The sequence below is a fragment of the Opisthorchis viverrini genome (genome assembly GCF_000715545.1).
Source record: "Opisthorchis viverrini unplaced genomic scaffold opera_v5_108, whole genome shotgun sequence".
NCBI lineage: Eukaryota > Metazoa > Platyhelminthes > Trematoda > Opisthorchiida > Opisthorchiidae > Opisthorchis > Opisthorchis viverrini.
In genome coordinates, this window is record NW_008751766.1 from 1429399 (window position 1) to 1448922 (window position 19524).

General features: G+C 44.1%; 1 protein-coding gene across 1 annotated transcript in view; it reads right to left on the bottom strand.

The window, feature by feature from the left end:
• Positions 1 to 263: 263 nt before the first annotated feature.
• The window catches only part of T265_05704 (hypothetical protein), a gene marked incomplete at both ends in the record, with an annotated part of 39901 nt that continues 20640 nt past the window's right edge, over positions 264 to 19524 (bottom strand). The window contains 2 exons of the mRNA XM_009170773.1: positions 264 to 3093; positions 6289 to 6582. Of these exons, the coding sequence (XP_009169037.1) occupies positions 1877 to 3093; positions 6289 to 6582 (1511 nt within the window). The remainder of the gene's footprint in view (positions 3094 to 6288; positions 6583 to 19524) is intronic.

A 19524-nucleotide genomic window follows, 5' to 3' on the forward strand; every position in this document is an offset into this window, starting at 1 on the left:
CAGAAGTGATGACCCGTGGCGTGGGAGTTACACTCAACCCTAGAGCTGGACGCGCTTTACTGCATTGGATCCCAGTGAACAATCGTCTCTGAACCGCCAGTTCACTGCCCCCGACATAGAAATCGGGCTTGTTCATAGTGTCAGCTTATGCCCCAACGGATGCTGAGGATACTCTTTATTGAGGTTAATCCGGACTCGTTCGCCAATCAAGAAGCACTGATATTGCGAATCTTGCGAGCGATATGAACGCCCATGTCGGTTGTCTGAACTCTGGCGGTCGATTCGGTGTCGATGTTCGCCGCACAGACAATGAAGAGCGTGTGCTGATCATGAACTGGAAATGGAGGAAAGGCTGAGCAACTTGCAACCACATTCGAGAGCCCGTAATCAGTTGGTGCTACTCCATCAAAGCTGACCTTCAAGCTACTCAAAAGACCTGGAATATGTTTGTACGTTTCTGACATAAACCAACCATAAATTTACCTTTCCCTTATTTGAAGGCCTGCAACTACAGCACTCCCGAAGCAGTTACAAAAAAGATTGAGTTTCCGCATTTTCAAGCGAACGTGGCTTTTACTTTATTTGCTGCGCCGAACAGAATTATAACGACACGTTTAATCACTAAAGGCGAAGAAAGCAAAAACATTTGATTCTGTAGATTGCCTGGATGCACGGGCAAGAACGAATCACACGCTGGAGGGACAAAAGCGGCAAGTGTGAGTCAGTTTCTCAGGTAGACTGAATGCACAGAGATTAAACGGGCGAATGAACTGGCAGACAGTGACTGGCTGTGTTAATCTTGGGGGATCGGTTTGTAGACGTGACAGGCTTGGTTGTGAATATTCCACTCAGATAAATCACCTGATTGAACCAGTTACTGTGACTGAGATGTAAGAAGTATCTCCAGGAGATATTGGTTCTCCTTTTTCAGTAGTACCTCTTCTGTCACTTGGTCCATTTGGTGGTGATACATCAAAACCAGCCAGCAACTTTTCCACACCGTTGATCCGGAATGCGCATGACGCGGACAAGCAAAAGTATATATTGTTCATAAATCCCTCTTAAGTGCGAGCGAAGAAACTGCAAAACATCGACTTCGCAAAGAAGTACCTTTCTCTCTTCTTTCGGGTGAAAAATTGGACTGAGCACGCATGGTCGCCGGCTAACCAATTATTTTGATTGGTTTTAATAATCCACAGGGCAACTCACTGATTACAGGTGTTAACGCCGCCGGAACTACTACCGTACTTATCAGAAACTCTGAACACCAAAAACCCATCTTGGGTGTGAAGAGACGGAACTTGCTTACATTGAGCAAAAGCGGTTGAGGGATACACGTGATGAGTCCACTTAGGAACAGTCCAATAAAGCCCAATCAAATCAGGTAACTTCAACATATTCCTTTCGTGCGTTCCAGCCATGCTTGCGGAAGGCTTAACCAGGTGGAATTCAAGCAAATAGGGGGAAGTAACTGGCTGCGAACAAACAAACAACCCCCTTGCAGAAGTAGTTCGGTTTTATCGGTCTTGCGAAACTAAACTGGTTTTTCGCTGCTGCAGATGTGGCAAGAGGTGAGTCATCGAACATGGTGGACTGTACGTTCGTTGATGGTCAACACCTCGGGCCACAACATCATCATTTAAGGAAAGAAAAAACATAACGGTTGAGCCCTAGAATGCAACACATTTGCTGGTGCGTACATTGAGATGAAGCTTTTGTGGTACTACACCATTTCACATTTGAATATGAAGAGAGCATCAAGGCAAAAAACACGACTATAAAGTTAAAAGCACAGAAAGAGCAAAACACGCAGGCTCCGGAAGAGTACAAACAGATGGACCAGAAACACGAACAAACCGGTGGAAGGATCGGAAGTTTAGTGGAGCAAATGATCCAGCTCTCCGCGCAGTACAGCTAGGGCTGCCGCAGCCTCGCTCTCCCAAGGTTGAATACCTTGTGACAACAGCTCTTCTACCTCGTCATCTGTAAATCCACAGTTAAAATCCATACTGGCATGAAAACTCGGTGGATTGAAGGCGTTTGCAGCTCTTGATGGCGGGGCGTTTGATGCGTTAGCGAAACGGTTAGCTCTATTTGGTCCAGCCCTGTTTCCGCTATTGTATCCATTGGTACTGTGCCCATAACCTGTTGCACGTGTTGCCCTTAAGTTTACAGGATACCTCAGAGTCTCATTAGAGCAGCGCGCGTTGGAATTGTGTCCTGGTGAGCTAAATCCCTTAGACAATGGGTATCCGTATGCTGATGCACTACTGTAAGAGCGCCTGCATTCCACGCGTCGGCCACCGTCATCACCTCGCGCTGAAGTGGAAAGAAGTTTGCTTGCTACACTATTTGTATTGTTAGAATCCATGATACCACCCTGCAGTTCACGCTGGTCTCCAGCATTATTGGTTTCCGAAGCGGGGGTGGGAGTAACAGGTTCACTAGGTGCTATTAGATTGTCACCCGACGCACGCGCATTGTCTATACTCTCCATCGCAGTTTGAGACCCTTCGTCTGATGAGGCCATCTGAGAGTCCCCATCTCCCAAAGGACCAACACAGTTAGAATCTCCTTCTTGGGGTCCTTGTGTGCCCTTGATCTCCGATTGTGAGGGGGGATGAACACCCACTGATTCGATGCTTCCCTCGGATGAAATGTTTCTTGTTGACAGGATTTGAGACGACGTATCCGTCTTAATTTCTAAAACTCTCTGAGACGTTTGTGTAGTCACAGCAGGTGTAGTGTTCATACGATTTGGCACGGCGTAAGCGAGTGAATTTGAGGTTGTTGATGTCAGTGGTGCAGTCAAAGTGCCTCTATTTGGATGCCCTCCAGTACTAACACTAGTACCTACGCCACCGAGACCCAGATTCGCCTTTCTCAACATCTGTCGATTAAGTTGTTCAATCTTCCTCATCATTTCACGCTGTTGCAATCGCCATGGACTACTTAAAGGAGCGAGCCATTGCATCATCGCCGCAGCTGTAACCGCCGCGGCTTCCATTTCTTCCTCCATTGTGTGCTGGTCAGCCAAAAGGTTGCGCAGATCAATTCGAAGTTTCGCAGGACTGAATAGCCCGAGATCATAACCTAGGTAGACAAAAATCCACTTGCAAGTACGTATGACTTAACTGAAAACATCGTTGAACAGTAAAACACATTATGGGGCAAGTGATAGGAATACTTCGTTTGTTGTTTCCTACAGAAACTATTGTCGACTATTCGACTCCATGGGCCCCATAGCACTTGTCTCTAGTATGGCGACTTTGTATTACTGCTCTCTTACCGTGGGGTTTACTTCATGTACGTGAGTGATTTGAGGATTTTGTTCCCTCTGATTCCGTATATCCCAGTTAAGTAATAGAAAATACTTCTGTAAGACCTATTCCATTTCGAGGAAACAGGCTGTCTCTATACGCACTCCCCGCCGACCTATTGTAGCTTCAACTTGCTCACGACTGATGAGGATTCAGTAATTTACCCCGATTATTGTTCAACTTACATCCTTCTTGTCTGGTAGGTATGGGTCCGTTTTGAAGCGAATGAGTAACTACAAATTTGATCGTCTTTGAATATAACATCAGTGAGTTACGTATGAGTGAGGGCCCTCTAGTTACAGAGGCCTTTCAATCTTCAGTACCGACGGAGCTGCTACAAATATGTTGCTTCTTTTATTTTTCCGAGCTCTGAAAGTAGAACGCTTTTCTATTCAAGGTCTGTTTCTATAACTTTATGAGGGTGGATACAATGAGCAACATTTCATTAGGCTCGCTACCCAGAGCCAATTCACTATTTCAGGTTTTTATCACTACCAACTGTAAACGTTTATGACTGAACTTGGTAGTGCCAGCCAGGATGTTCGTCATCCTTCTTATATAGTTATTTTTATTCACCAAGTCACTTCCAGGCCTTCCATCCGAATGGTTGATCACCGTGTCTTCTTTTCATAAAGGGAACTATTCACAAGGTTGCTGAAAACTATTCAACATCCAAGGACCGGTTTCGCTCTTCCACTTCGGGCTCATCAGGTAGGCGCAGTCCCCGAGTTTCCGTCAACCTTATGATCTACTTGAACCCAAATTGCACTGTTTTCGAGAAATACACTCATTTACAGATCAATTTGGTTTTCACGAGAGACTCAACTGAATCTCTCTTTTATGGTATTCTACAACTGAAAAGGTTCGAACTGCCGCTGACGATTGAGTCCAACGGTTAAATAACTGCCACAAATAGTGAGCATATTTCGGTTGGTGGGTGCTTCATCAAAGACACCTTGGCTAAATAAAGCCCCAGAGACTATAGATGTGTGGTTAGTACACCTAATACTTTTTGAGTCCATCAGGCAGAAGAGCCCTTTAAGATGTCTGCATATCCGAGGTCACCTCGTACTACTGTCCAAAGGATCGGCCGATATGGTTTCAGTTGTAGGTGGTTGCAGGATCTGTAGAATCCACATCCAATCCACCCTTGTTTGGACAATCATTCTTTTGACTTGATGTAATTACCCTAATGGGTCCACACATATCACACTCTTCTGGCTGGTGGGAGATAACGGACGATCCGAGGCGTTCGAGAAATCGCTATTCTGGTAAGTTCACAGTACAAGAATAGTCATTTCAAAATGGCANGAACTCTTATAGTCGAAAAACGGATAACAAAAGAATATAAACTTTTCTCAAAGGGTTACGCATTCGGAAAACACACACTAGATGGGTTTGTTGCGAAGACATCTGCATTCGAAAGTAGCTGGGCGCTGTTGTTCCCCAAAGTATCTTACCCGGGAATAAACAGAGACATCCTATATCATTATGTAGGGTAATATATCGTGCTGGTGTTTTCCCGATCTTTTGTGTGCCCGACTCTCGTAACCCCTGAAGACGGCGTTTTTTCAGCCCAGTGCCTACTCTATCTCTGTACCGGAACACGGAGAGAGGAGAAGGGAATAAAGAGGTAAAGAAAAAAGAAAAACAAAAGTGGTTCTTTCGGTTTTCCACTCTTCCTTCTTTTTAATATACAGTTCTTGTTTGATTGTCACCCAGCCTTCATACAAAGTGTTATAAGAAAAAAAACTAGGAGAGAAAGAAATAGGAGAGCAATGAGAGGGTAGGTGAGAAAAGAACGGAGACAAAAGACGGCGAGAGCTATGAATAAGGGGGAATGGAAACAAAGTTGGTAACTAATTGAATGCATGTATTTCAACCCCTTTGATAGACTGTCTACCGAAGCCTGGGAAGAGCCCTTCCTGGACAAGAGTCTCGTCAAAGCTCTGGTAACAGCCGTAACATCTTTAACCATTCTGCTTCTGATGACCCTCTCGTGGAATAAGTGGTCGCACGGGCTTACCTCTTCCTTCCGGGCTTTTGTCATCATGCCTAATGAACGGGTCTGTGTTTATTCTCTTGCAGAAGGCTATACAATCCAGTAGACGCTTTAAACATACATTAGTTTAGCCTGATCAATAGTGTCCTAAATGGCAATGTGTTGGAATATTGGCAGCTCGGGTTCAGTAATTGGTAATCGATCAGGTGGCTGTTGATCTGTTTGCCAAGCTTGGCAACTGATTTGCAAACGTTTCGTTACCGTTTGAGGAGACATCTCCAGTGCGCACTGGAAATTTCCCCTCGAATGGTGATGGAACGCTGGCGAATCAATTGCAAAGCTCGACGAACAGATCGAAAGCCGCTTGATCAATTACCTATGTCTTAAGTAGTGGAAATTTGCGGAGGCTGGAGTGCAATTCACTCTAGGTGGATTCTCTGCAAACTGTATCCTATCTGATCCTTTTGAACACTCAATAATAAAGATAATAGCAAATAATGACTCAGTTGTTTGCAGTTTTATAGGTTTCCAACAAACTTGAGGCAATATCTGCACGCTCGATTTTGGAAGTATTGGAGGATTACCGACAAGGCACTAGCACTATTTAAATAAACTTGTGATCATAGTAGCGATTGAAAGGACTCTGTAGAAGCTTAAGCCTCATCTAGAAGGGCTAACTGACTGTGCTGTCTGAAAAACCCTAACCCCAACAGGACATAAGCGTGAGCTGATTTACTGTTGCTGGAGTTCTTCGAAGGGGACGTGTGCCTCTGGGAATTGCGAAAGAGACTAAATCCTTAACCATGTGAGAAAAACCTTGCCAACTGCATACATCAGAATGAGCCAACCTATGCTGACCTGCTGCTTCCAGATCGTTGACTTATTTTTCTAACATTATCGAAAGCACACCCACACATATTGCTACTATTCAGTGTGACATATAAGGTACAAGAAGGATGAACTCACCCGCCATAAGTCCGGCAACACTATCCATCCAGTCCAAGTGGATCTTCTTCTCCCACCGTTGTACTTTACTGCCTTTTGCTTTGTCAGCCATGTGCTGGAACAGTGACCATGGTTTTTCGAAAATAAGTATGCACGACTTGCACCAGTACATTTGACCGGGCTCTAGTGCTGCTTTAGTTTTTACATATTTCACATGGTCTCCCTCTTTATCCAGAAAGCACTCCAAATAATGATCCTTCAGCAAAGTGCAATAACTTTCGTTACTTCTCCGTTCAAGGATTCGTCTGCAAGAACCTGCAACAAAAAATTTTTCAAGAGGAAAACTGCTGTAACTCGGGTCCCGCTGATTGCAGTTTGGGACTTGCCACATGAAAACAGGCTTAAATTTGCATCCGGTAAGGCTCCGCTAACTTTTTGTCAGTAGAACTTAACCCAAAGAGTTTATCGTGTAAGTTCAAACTGAACTAAGTCGAGTTCAACTCCGTACGAAGCGTTCTACTCGTTTGTGATGGTTCATCCCATAGAATTTATCGCTATCGTTTTCCACGCCTGAACCCTTTATGACATGTAGTAGAATTCAACCCCTACTTCATCTATTTTTATTAAAAATGAGAGACATGTGTATTAATTGTTGCCTTGCAAGTTTTACATTTTCCCACCAGGCAACGGAATTTTCGAACACTGTTAACGTGGATTTTTAAAAAATAGGGCGTTTCTCATGTCATCCTTCCTGACGATGATGCCACTCATAGGTTTGCCCTTCATTAGACCTTGACCGGTTTCATCCCTCTTCGTTCCGCTCATCGGGTAAGCGCAATTACCCATACCTGCCAAAATTATATTTGATTGTCCGATCGTGAACTGAAGGAGATCTTTAACATTGTCTTTATCGGCCAGATTCTGTGAGCTATTTTCAAGGACCATCACTTTTTTTTACACAAAACATATGCTCTGAGAAATACATCCATTGGCCCACCAATTTGACTTTAGCAGGTGGCTTAGCTGAATCCAGTTGATTCTTTAGTTTATGACTATAGTAGAAACCTATGCAACTATTCCTTCAGTTCCGCCAAAGATAAACTACCAAGTTTCATCATTCTAGTCTTACAGTTTTAAGCACATTTTGGAGGTCAACATCAGACCTCATGAGACGCGAAAAACGTTTGAGGACATTTCAGTCACGTTGGATACCTGTGGAACGAATCATAACCAATTCTAGCAGACCTACCCAACTACCCGGCATAACTTCACTTCACACTGTCTACACCAATTTCCACTGTAGGCAAAATCCCGACCAGACCAGGCATTCGGTCATATGTTCATGTGGTCTTCGCTAGGGAGGTTGTGTGGCCACTGTCGTAATCTAATAGTGCACCTAATCTAGGCTCCTGTAAAGTTCTCTCTAAGGCATCGATACAAGGATCTTACATTCATGTCACTCTCATTTGAAGTTAGTCTGCTGTTCTAGCCTGACCATTCTGATCTTGATGCGGTGTCTCACACTTTAGAAAGCTTTTGAAAGATGCTGTCAGCGTGGAGCAAGATTTCCTTGTTAGATTCCAGTATTTATTTGTGGAAGACGACAGGATAAATTCAACTAAAACGCTTGAACGGTTTAAGTATGAATAACCTCGGTGAACGTTTGGTTTACGAAATGGCAACATGTTTTTGCAATCGGCTTAACAAATCAAGCTGTACTAAGTAAGGGAATAGAGAATGCCCGTGGAAGTCATAAGCAAAAAAGCGTAGTTAACACAAGAGTCATCACCAGAGTAAAAAGGTCTCGGATTTGCAAGAAAACAGTGCTATCACCTGCAGAGTTTTAACTTGGAAAAATGGGATGATTGGAGGCCAATGCGGAGATGCGCACCGCTGATGACTAGCAATAAGCGTGAAACAGCCGTGCAACGCTTCAGTATAGATTGGCTTCATTAATTCGACGAAATCTCAGTCGAATTACTTTAACTTGTTTGATAGCTGCATTGGATGAAGCAAGTCGGACAAGCTGATCGCTACATGCGCATATTTAGACTCTGGAATATCCGTTGCCAATCCCGTGTGACATAAAAGCACAGTGGTCATTATGGTCTGTTCGAAGTGAACGAAAGAGCGGTCTCGGCGGAAAAGGTAGAATCGAAGTTTTCATCCACATGGAACAGACAACACTTTACAAACTTAATTATTATGGTTGCCAAACCTCGAGGGTCTTCGCTGCTTCTGAACTGTCACATATCTCGACGGGCAAACACAAACAGCCCAGTGAAAGGCCAAGGTGATGGGAGCCCATTTCAGGCCGTAGGAATGATGCAGTTTACAAGGCTAGTCTGGTCACAAGTCATCACTGCTTCAGCTAAGCTTAATAGATGGTTGTTGCTTTGACAGTTTATGGCCCTTCTTGTTTCTTTGCATTCATTGCAATCCATTAAGTTGGCAGGGATGACGATTGGAGGATATTTTAACTAATGACATGTCAAATTCATTGAGCTGTGTTCAGAATTGATTGCAGATGACCGTCTCTTGGTTGAGATGACGTGTTTTCTACCGCTACCACTCAGAAGCAGGCAAACAAAGAGAAGCAGAAACTGCTGTTAGTCAATCTTAAGTCAGTCGAAGTATCCCAGACGTCGTTAGCACAACAACAGCATTTGGAAGAAGCACAGCGCTCTGCGTTAACAGATTTGAAGCGGCATCTCCTGGTGGGTTGTGTTTAGGAAATCGGATGCAAATGTCGCTCCTACTTATATGTACGACAGACTGCTAGATGTGACTTTCATCCAGACCCACTAGAACTCTGAGCGCTCGAATCGGAAACGGAAATGTCGGCACAGAATCCTCTATCTGATTTCGTGTTACTGAATCCATTGTCTGTTTATTTGGATTATGTTCCCACACAGACCACCGTGATGAATGAGCAGTACAGTTGGCCGATTCGTGTGCGAACGTGATAGCATGAAGCGATTGTCGGCAGCCAATCCATGCATCCATACGCTCAAAATCAGTGGTGACATATTTTGTGAAGTCTGAAAGATCGCGTCCGATTTATCCATGTGATAAAAACTGACAGAAGGCGTGCTACGATATGTTAACCTTTCCTTTGCTCTCTTCATCAGTGTACATGAAGCATGCAATGTATATAAACAGTGGAGCAACGTTGAACGGTCACTGGTTGGCTGCTCTCTGTGGGTCACTTGATCAGTCCCAGGGTAACTAATCGTGATTCAGCTTTCTTTGTACACATAGTCTGGTTTAATTTGATCACCAGCTCTTCGATCATAGCTAGGACCTTGGGGTTTGTGTTTCGCAGTAGGATTCGAAAGGAGTTGACCTAGTCAATCTAATGGCCATTATCTAACAGATGTTTATCTAATTATGATGTACCATTGTCAGTCGTTCGTTGACTCGATGGTTTTCCTGACAGCATACGTACTCTGTAATGTGTTCTCTCACATGTTCCGCCAGGCGTCTTATCCTCTCTAAGTAATTCTCTCCGAGTCTACAGCAGAACCAATAAGCCACATGAGAGGCAGATAGAGTGGATAGCCTCGACTCACGGTCATTCGGGACCAATCCTCTGTTGAAAATTATGAGAAGTATCTGGGCTGCAGTATGAAAAAATCCTAACGCGTAACTTGGCTTGCGTCGTACGCTGGTGCTGGCATGGTCGCCTGTGAACTGAAGAAACGAGTGAAAACAAGGATAAGCAACTAAAGGAACAACTCGCAATTGTGGATCGAAATAGCTAGACATCTTTTAGCTACTGGCCATCGGACTGACTTGGTCAATCCAAGGATTCCAGTGATAGGCCAAGCGCTGCTGATCAAATCAAACCAGCCTAAAAAAATTCGGTTGGAGCAAACTGTTTAATTACCCTGGCAACGTTCAGGCGACCTCCAGAAATCAGATAACCAATACCCGTCTTGCATTTCTTCCACTGCTTATCTATATAGCTTACATGTTTTTCGCCCACCAGTGACACCTAGACATAGTCGGCCCGCTGCCGGTATCCAACGGTTTTTCCTACCTTCTCGCATGTGCCGATCGCTTTACACGGTGGCCTCAAGCCATCCCCATTTGCGATATTTCTACCGAGATATCGCTGGAGCATTTTTAAATGGTTGTATTACCAATTTCGGGGTCCCTTCTTTTATAACAACTGACCGCGGATCGCAATTTGAATCACAACTATTCCATTGAATTTCATTGAATTACTCGGATGCAAACGCATTCTCACCATTGCCTATCACCCTCAAACAAACGGTCTAGTTTAACGATTTCACCGACATTTGAAGGCCGCTTTGCGAGCACAAAACAGTTCATCTAAATGGTCTGGTAAACTACCACTGATCTTGCTACATTTACGCAAAATGTTCCATCAATCCTTGAACTGTTCGCCATCAGAACTGGCACAACATTACGGGCACCTGGTCAGCTCGGATAATGAAACTATCCCTGATTCATCCACTCATACAACTAACTTCAAAACGCACATTCTCTACGTTATTCCTAACCTCCAAAACAGAATAAATCTTTTTATGTTCCTCCAGGCCTATTACCTATTCTCATGTTTTCGTTCGTTCTGGTCGTGTTAAACCACCCCTACTACTTCCATATACTGGTCCTTTCCGTGTTCTTTTGCTGAACGACAATTATTTTACTGTTCACTTACATGATAAGCAGTAAACATTTGCATTGATCACTTAAAATCTACCTATTTAGACTCTCTTGAATCAAGTGTCCTTGACGGTCCACAACGCAAAGTTCCCATCTAAAATGCTGCACGCCCATCTCCATTACCTACAAGCGAACGACCTGTACAACCTCACTGCATCGCTCGTCCTGGCAGACACGTACACTGGCCGGACCGTTTCATCGCAAGTTGATATGAACTACTTTCTTTTAGATAGGGGGAGAGTATTTGTAGTGGTTGTCCAAGCTGATTGGTGCATCCGCATCCAGTCTCCCTCGTGCTTGGTTTTGTTCCACACGCCACAACGTGCACCACGGCAAAATACGTGACCGGTCCGCAGCCTTTGACCGATGTGAGTTCAAGTCCAGTCTAGTACGCATCGAAAAGACACTATGTGATTTCATATTGTGTTTTCACCTAGCACGTTCGCCCAACCCACTGATTATCCGGGCGTAAAAACACCGCACGCACACGTCAGAGAACGACAATCAAACTGCACCGCAACTTTGGCACACCAATCTACGGACAACCAGGAAACGTGTAGCAGCGAATCTGCCAAAAGAAACACGACTACCTGCGTCCAAACGAACTCTTAGGAACTATTACAACTTACGCTCAAAAAATAAGTCCTGTGTTTGAACCTCTTCATTTTGCTATCCTAATCATTTTTACTAAGGTGCACCTAGCTGTAAACTCACGCTCTCAAAACATAGGCTTTGTAGTGTCTCTCGCCTTCTGATTTATTAAGTTGTTTTTATACAACAAAGAGAACACTAATAAGGTCGTTTGCTGCAAACCGACCCGTCTCCATCAGCTTCCAGTTCACTGACGAAAAAACCGCCTTACACCATATCGTTTTAGGTGCTCAGTGGATGTTCAGGAAGTTGGTTGGTCCAAACCTTTTATAAGATCCACAAACTCAAAAGTGTCACGGAGGCTATACTGGCATAAATGTTGGCGTACGGGTTCTAAAATCTCGACCATTGGGCAGTTGCGTGATATGGTGAATTACACATATCCAAAATCGGTCTCAACGGAACATCTTTCTTGTGAACATTAGGCAATCCATAAAGTCGCGGGATGGCGGTACCGGCAGGTTTCAGGCGTTGGAATAAAACTTCAGAAATCAAACCTTCATTCTTCAGGCGCTTCAAACAGTTTGTTAGTTTTGTCTCAATTGCTTGAGTCTGGTCTTTTGCCTTTTGTTCGTTGTTAAATTTTGAAGTGTCATTCAATATCTGCATCATCTTTCTGAGATAGTCATCCCTGTTCATAAGTACTATTCCGGCTCCTTTGTCGGGCTTTGTTAGCAGTATATCACTCCTCGTTCGTAAGGCTTTCAATGCGTCTAGATGTTTCTTTGTGAGAGGACTGTTGTGAGCCAACCTGGCGTGATCATATTGATAGCTGCAATTGACCTCAATGCCTAACTTAGACCGCCTCAAATCCGATTTGGTCAATTGCAGCTATCAATATAGTCACCGGGCGCGTAGTCATGCCAAATGAGTCATTTCAAATCATTTACCGCGTGCCAAATCGACTACCAGTATCTATTCAACGACATTGCTTGACAACGACCGAGGTAGTCACTGTACGCCTGCGAAACCCGGTACTGTGCTGCCAAAAACGTTTCGTACGAACGCTGAGTCTGCCTTGGTCGTGTGACACGAATCAACCGACCAAGTCACTCAACAGCCCTATTCACTGCCTCACAGCATCCAACTAGATGCGAAATGGGGGGCAGGGGGAAGCGCAGACAACCAATCGTTCGTGTCTCCACGTTTTTGCATTTCACTGACCAATCTTCGTAGCGTATTTCACTTTTCCCTCTTATTTTAACCATTAGATATGTACTGACCTGATGACGAGATCCCGAAAACAATTATATATATATATATATATATATATATATAATATTAACGGTGTTGGCGAACGCAGTAGGGAACATCCTCAGGTGCACAATATGGTTATGACAACCGGTTGGTTCCAGGCTAGAGCCTGTGACCCTTACTGCGACCGATTCCCGCGCAAAAAGGAACATTTTCTGGCGTATACTATTGGCACTTCAGTTTGATGTAGCTACGCTACTTCATNTATATTATATACATATATGTCGTGATAAGAACCCGGGTACGCAAGATAAAAGAACAAGATAAAGAACAGTCTACTAGAAGACTCGTACTGTGGCAAACGGCCCAATAACGACAGAGACACGGCGCTCGGGGAACGGACACAGCTCTTGGTGGATGAAATAGTTGAGGGCATAAGAGTGTGTTTGACTCCTGATAAGTCTACCGGAAACCAGCAGACACGGGAACCGTCTTAAGCTATTCATCAGCACACCCAAAGTCCGTGTAAGCCAGCATTGTCTCATCGATGTTTCGTCGAGTTAGAGCGCTGTGCACAGAAGAGATCGACCGGACGACAGCTCAAATCGAGATTGCCAACAAACTTCAAGAAATAGGATACCCAGTGAGTTTGATTGGGCGACAACTAAGGGAGATATTGGCTCCAGTATCTAGACCCAGTAAGGAATGGATTGGCACAGCAGTCATTCCATATGAAGCAGGAACATCGGAGGTTATTCGAAGATTGTTGAACTTAGCCAACATTAGAGTAGCTTTTCAGAAGGGAAAAACGCTACGCTCAGTTTTGGTGCAATTGAAAGATCCCCTGCCGGCTGAAAGGACTAGGGACTGTGTGTACAAAATTAACTGCAACGATTGTGCTAAGGTTTATATAGGACAAACTGCCAGGGAATTGCACACCAGAATTGGTGAGCATAAAAGAAGGATTAACAAACCACCAAGGAATGCAGAAGAATACCAAACGCTGGTCAAAGACTCAGCGATGGCGGTACATGCCTTAGACACGGGACATAGAATAGATCTGGAGAATGTGGAAGTCTTAAGACGGGGACTGCGATTCACACCACAACGGCTGATAGCCGAGGCGGTGGAAATCACTAAGCATCACAGCGCGAATAGAATCGAGGGTGTGGAGATAGCGAGCGTATGGAAAGCGGTCTTAGATAAGCCGAGTTGACACGTGACGGTGTGGTTGTCAATCCACTTAGGATCATTAGAAAAAACCGGGGGGTAGGGGTGGAAACCCCAACCGACCAAAGGTCACAGCATCCCTCCTACACAACTTTCTTAGCACTAGCTCACCCACACAGACTAACAGAAGGTTCAAACGAAGTTCAAGAGGAACCATCAAATGAACCGAACCAGAAGAACTAGACCCTAGGCAGGACCCAAACACATGTAGGTTCCCCCACCGACCCAACACTTGTTCAACCACTCTAACACACTAAAATCCCTCGGCCGACACCCAACAGAGCTTTAGCTTGACTTAGCTGATTGGTTCTCCTTCCGCCTTAAATCTCGATCAACCTCGGAACCTAGTCACTTGGCCTGACGAGGCTTTTGTGTCAAAAGCGAAACGTTGCCCAGCAATAAATCTACCGATTGTCACCAAAATTTATCGAAAACGAGGCCCAACAACGAACTTTCCGCCCAAGTGGTCAATAAATGCCAACCATTGCTTTTGGGATGTTCAGTTATTTGGCCAACTTGTGTTCACATTACGCCTATTTAGCCCTTTGAACGTGAGATGCAATCTATGAGTGGAATGAAGCTCAAACACTCGATGATATCTCCTTGACCTCAAAACTGAAGAAACATGAACGAACAGAAGAGAATATTGCAGAATATTCAGAAGCCTTCTGTTCGTCCCTACTAAATAGGAGTAGAGCTCTAACGCTGTTACTGGAAATCCTGTGTTCTCGATGGCAAACTATCAACGTCACACGATCAGGAAACTTAGCAACAATAGTATCCTGAAAGCAACCACTGAATGCCCGAAATCTACCGAGACTCAGCTCCGCTAGATGTTGACCAGACAGACAACGCCCCCTCAATATGCAGCGCGTCACAGCCTTGTACCAAACCCAGACAGCGTGAGTCAGCGTTGATCAAGGTCACACAACGCCCCCGCGATATGCAGCACGTCGCAGCCAGACCGTGTGCGTCAGCATTGGACCGAGTTCAGACAGTGTCCCTCCAGTAAATAGCTTGAGACCGTTCTACATTCGCACTCGCACGCACTCACGCTCTCGCACCCGCTTAGTTGGAATGCAGCTGTTGTGTTCCCTTCCGTGAGTCTTCTCTCCGACACTAGGCGCTGGAGCGGGTCAGCAGCAGGTACCTCAGATTGGCGAATCAGCAGATATAACAAATAGATATTGTATTTCACAATCACCGTTACCGTCATCATCATCATCAGCTGTAGAAACCGCCAAGTTTTCGACCGCTGATTATCTGGAGAAGTAGGAGTGAATAGCTACACATTGGAGGTGGCAGCTGATATAATTGGTGCGTGAATACAGAAGTTTCAGTGGAATTTCATTGGGAAGATCGGGGAAGCCATGTATTGAAGGCAATAGCATGAACACTTAAGTGCCGCGACTGAGTCATGTCTGTAAATGTCTGCACCCGTTGACGTGTCCTGTCCCAGATCCCCATTCAGAGAGACGACCTTGACCAGCACAGAAAAGTTTGCTGGTAATGGTTTTCTTTCTCGTTGTCAAGTGATTTCTTGATCTCTCCTTGCTTATTTCGACTGTTCACATGGTTTTTCGAAAATAACTCTCCGGTTAAATCAGTCGATTCGCGTACGAAGCACGCGACCAAGCCATCAGAATACATTGTAATTATCATTTAAGAAAAAAATTACAGTTTGTTCACAAAAACGGGGGCAAAACATCACAACTGAAACATGAGTTCATCTGAAAGGCACGCCACTAAAACAAAAGCTCCAGCCAAGATAGATTCGAAATTGTGCGGTATTTGCAGGTTAGCTTCGTGTTTGCGAGTAGGATGTGTGTAAAATAGGTTATGAACGTATTATTGTAACACTCACTTAGGACAGTCAACACGTGAATAACCGTACGGTACAAACGCATCCTCAATAACTGTAAACCTTGTGAGGAAAATTACTTACAAGATTGCTGAAAACTCTTCAACAACCCACGACCGGTTTCGTCCTTCTTGGGGCTCATCAGGTAGGCACGGTCCCCGAGTTTTTGTCAACTTTATGTTCTACTTGAACGCGAATTGGACTGATTTTGTAAACCTTCTGGTTTCAAGTGATCACAGGTCAGCAAGAATACAGTGAAAGCACCAACTCGGTTGTTCTGTATCAGCATTCAGAATGGCTTGGCCGATTTGTTGGAGTGGAGTGATTGTCAGTGAGGTAAACAACGTTCAACGTATGTGGAATTTTCAAAGTCATAACACAGCGTAGTAGAATAAGAAGGTATCCGATATCTCGGTTGCCGTGGGCAACTTTTTTTAAGGATTCGTCTGACATTTTGCCTAGCCTGCTTTATCGTACACGGGAAACTCAAGCACAAAAGACTGCACGTGACACCTCCGCTCCCGTGTGAAGCATGCACATGTAAGGCGCACTTGTGCATGCAACAGGATGGCGTGTTGTTTACAATTGACAGTTTGTTTAACACCAAAACCCGATAGTGTGTTGACCAATCTTTGGTTAGTCATTTGTTTCTTGTTCATGTCCAATCTCAGTGGTCTGAAATGCCATGCAATTCCATTTACTATATGCCTGTGAGGTCACCAGCTCTTTCAAAAAATAGGATCTTACTGTTGATGTCGATGTTAAAATTTGTCTTCAGATATGTGGACATCAGGGCCTGCCACTGAATGATGTTAATGAACTTTGCAAGATGATCCCAATGTTATTCGTTGGACAACTGTGACCAAAGGATTTATCTAATGCCAATGAATATGTGCTGTAATATTGTTCTTTAGCTCGTAACACTCTGGAAAATGTGGGCGGAGCAGCCAGTAGTAAGAATTACTCAATGATAGGAATTTGCTATCCTCTAAAGGAAATCCTCAAGGTATTCGAAAGGTAATGATTTTATGATATCCACAATGTGCATACAAGCGTTCAAGCTGTACTCAGACGACAAATTCTTTGGTCCGGATTGTTTTTCGGAAAGGACGAATAATCGTAAATGCTGGCAATGCTCCATCTCACCGAATGCGACTATATTTTTCAATTTCCCTTTAATGGGCCTGTCTGAAAGTTGCACGTTTTGTTATCCACCCAATAGACATGGGCTAGTACTTTAAGCCTGATTTTGTGATACACCATTTAGAAAAGCTTGACGGCTTGTTGCGCGTCATAAATATGCTATGAGCAATACCATTTGTCTAGCAAGCCTGGAATGCAGTCACTCTCGATAAACTATAAAAGATTGAAGTTTATGTCGTAGGAGGACAGACTTGGAAGAACAAGAAGTAGGAAAAAATCCCAAAATGCACCAAGACTGGCGGCGTTTTACTTCATCGTGAAATGAAGGGGATCGATCTTATTTTCAAGGAAGGGGTTTCGTATGAAGCAACCTAATTTTTGCCTATTTTCCAGGACTGGATGGAAAAAAGGTTGGTAGTGTTACGTTTGGTAAATTGTTTTATTAAATAAGAGGGAAAGGATAAAGGCAATGAGTAAGAAGTAGCGCCTGGTGATTCAGTCACAGCATTTAACCTTTTAAACTCTTTGGATTTAAGTTCAGTGTGGTACTTCAAAGGATGATAAGGGTTTTGTTGAACTTAATTTCACTTTCTGACGTATTTTTACCAGTCAGAACAAAGCAGTTGTAGAGCCATAATGTTTTGATCAAAAATGAATATACACGACCAATAGTGCATCACTTATTCCCAACGTGCAATGCGTTCACCACATTTTCCCGGATAATGTGAACCGTAGGTGTTTTCCTTGATACTGCTTATTCGTTCAAATTTTGTCATTAGTGGATTCACACGGCAACAGCGGTTGAAGTGCGAGCCAAACGGTACCTACAGGACGTTTCTAGATTATTGCTACCCTAAAAGCCGTTTAGGCACTTTGGAAAAAAACGACCTCTCCACCAGCTGCCACAGGTTCCAAGTGTGTCTTTCCGACAGAATGCGGTAAAGCTCATGACTGGTACTACAGACTAGTGTGCGTCTAACTCCCGAGAAGTATTCACAGCCTTTAAGTGGACCACTGTGTCAGCCGTTGACATACTCTACTCGCATTAATATATGATGGTTAGAGGTTACTCCGTTCGTGTGATGTCACCTGAATTTACGAGATGACGTGGCCGTCCATCGAGTGTTCATTTGAATATGGCCGCGCTTAGCAATTGTAGCCATGAGTATTCTTGTTTTGGAGCATTTGCATGTTTCAGAAACCAGCTTTATGGAACCACGAATGACATGTGAAGTTGGAACAGTGCGGAACTGCTCATGCCTCAGGATTAGTGCGTTCAACTCAGCAGTGATAAAACTAAGTGGTATAGGGGAACGTCAGTGTTGTACTACGAAGCAAGACAATATGAAATCGGCATCGTTTTCCAGATCTGCCTGCTGTCTAAAACAATATAAGAAAGTAACTAAAGTAATTAACTAGCTGTAACACCTTTCATTACTTAGCTTCCATGCCAACCCAGATCAGGTTGCCAAGCCTAACCAGAAGTCGAAATACATTGGTTGGGTTTGAAACATGGCTCCCCCGGGTATGTTCATGCTTTAACTATGGAGCTGTCTCGGTTCACTGGAATTCTAAACGTGGTAGTCATTGCCGCATATCACTTTGAATGAAAAAGCCTTTGAAACGGCCTGAGCGTAATTTAATCTGTTTAGACACAATTGAATAAGACCGGAGTCAAAAAGGAGATGTCAGGTCTAAAGCAATCGCCATGTATAACCGATAGACTTTGATAATCAAATATAGCAGGGGTAACGAAACTTGTGGAGCGGCGGGGGGGGGGGCCAAAATCATCATAGACCTGCACAAGGATTAGGTTTGTGCAGCTAATTAGAGTAACATACAACACAGCACAGGTCGAATGTTGACAGTCGCAGATAGACAATTCCAGTATCATCAAAGTAAATAGCACGAGAAACTCCAATATCAGGTGAATGCCTTGCAGCACGCTCAATATGCAGAACACTGATGTCAGTGTTCTACCTATGGCTCTTTACTACGAAGTCATGCGTTGCTCCCTTTTCTCTCATGTGACGATAGGTAGTACTGATGCCGTTGGACAGATTGCTAGGTGCGCAGGTCCGTTGGTCATCTAACAAGCGCAAACACTGGGTTATTGCATTTTAGAAGTTTAAGCGGCTCTGACAAATAGTGCAGAAGTTAAGGACTGAAAGGATATAATTTCATTTTTTTTAACTGTCAGACGTTTATGGGTGCAACATATGAGGGCCTGGCCACAACCGTACTCATTGGCACGTGTTCTACAAAGTGGATGTATATGGGGAATTGTAATATATGTACACAAAATATGTACGCTGGCGCCTCCCTTCCTACACTTTCACGTTTTCCGTCTTCCACCCTCCCCCGCCCAAATTTGAATACTTTATCCGCAGGTCCCAGCTCTAGGACTGACCGTTTTGCTCGCCCTGCATCACACTCAGCTGCAGCTTCTGCACGTCCGAGTTCAGTTACAACCCTAAACACTTCGA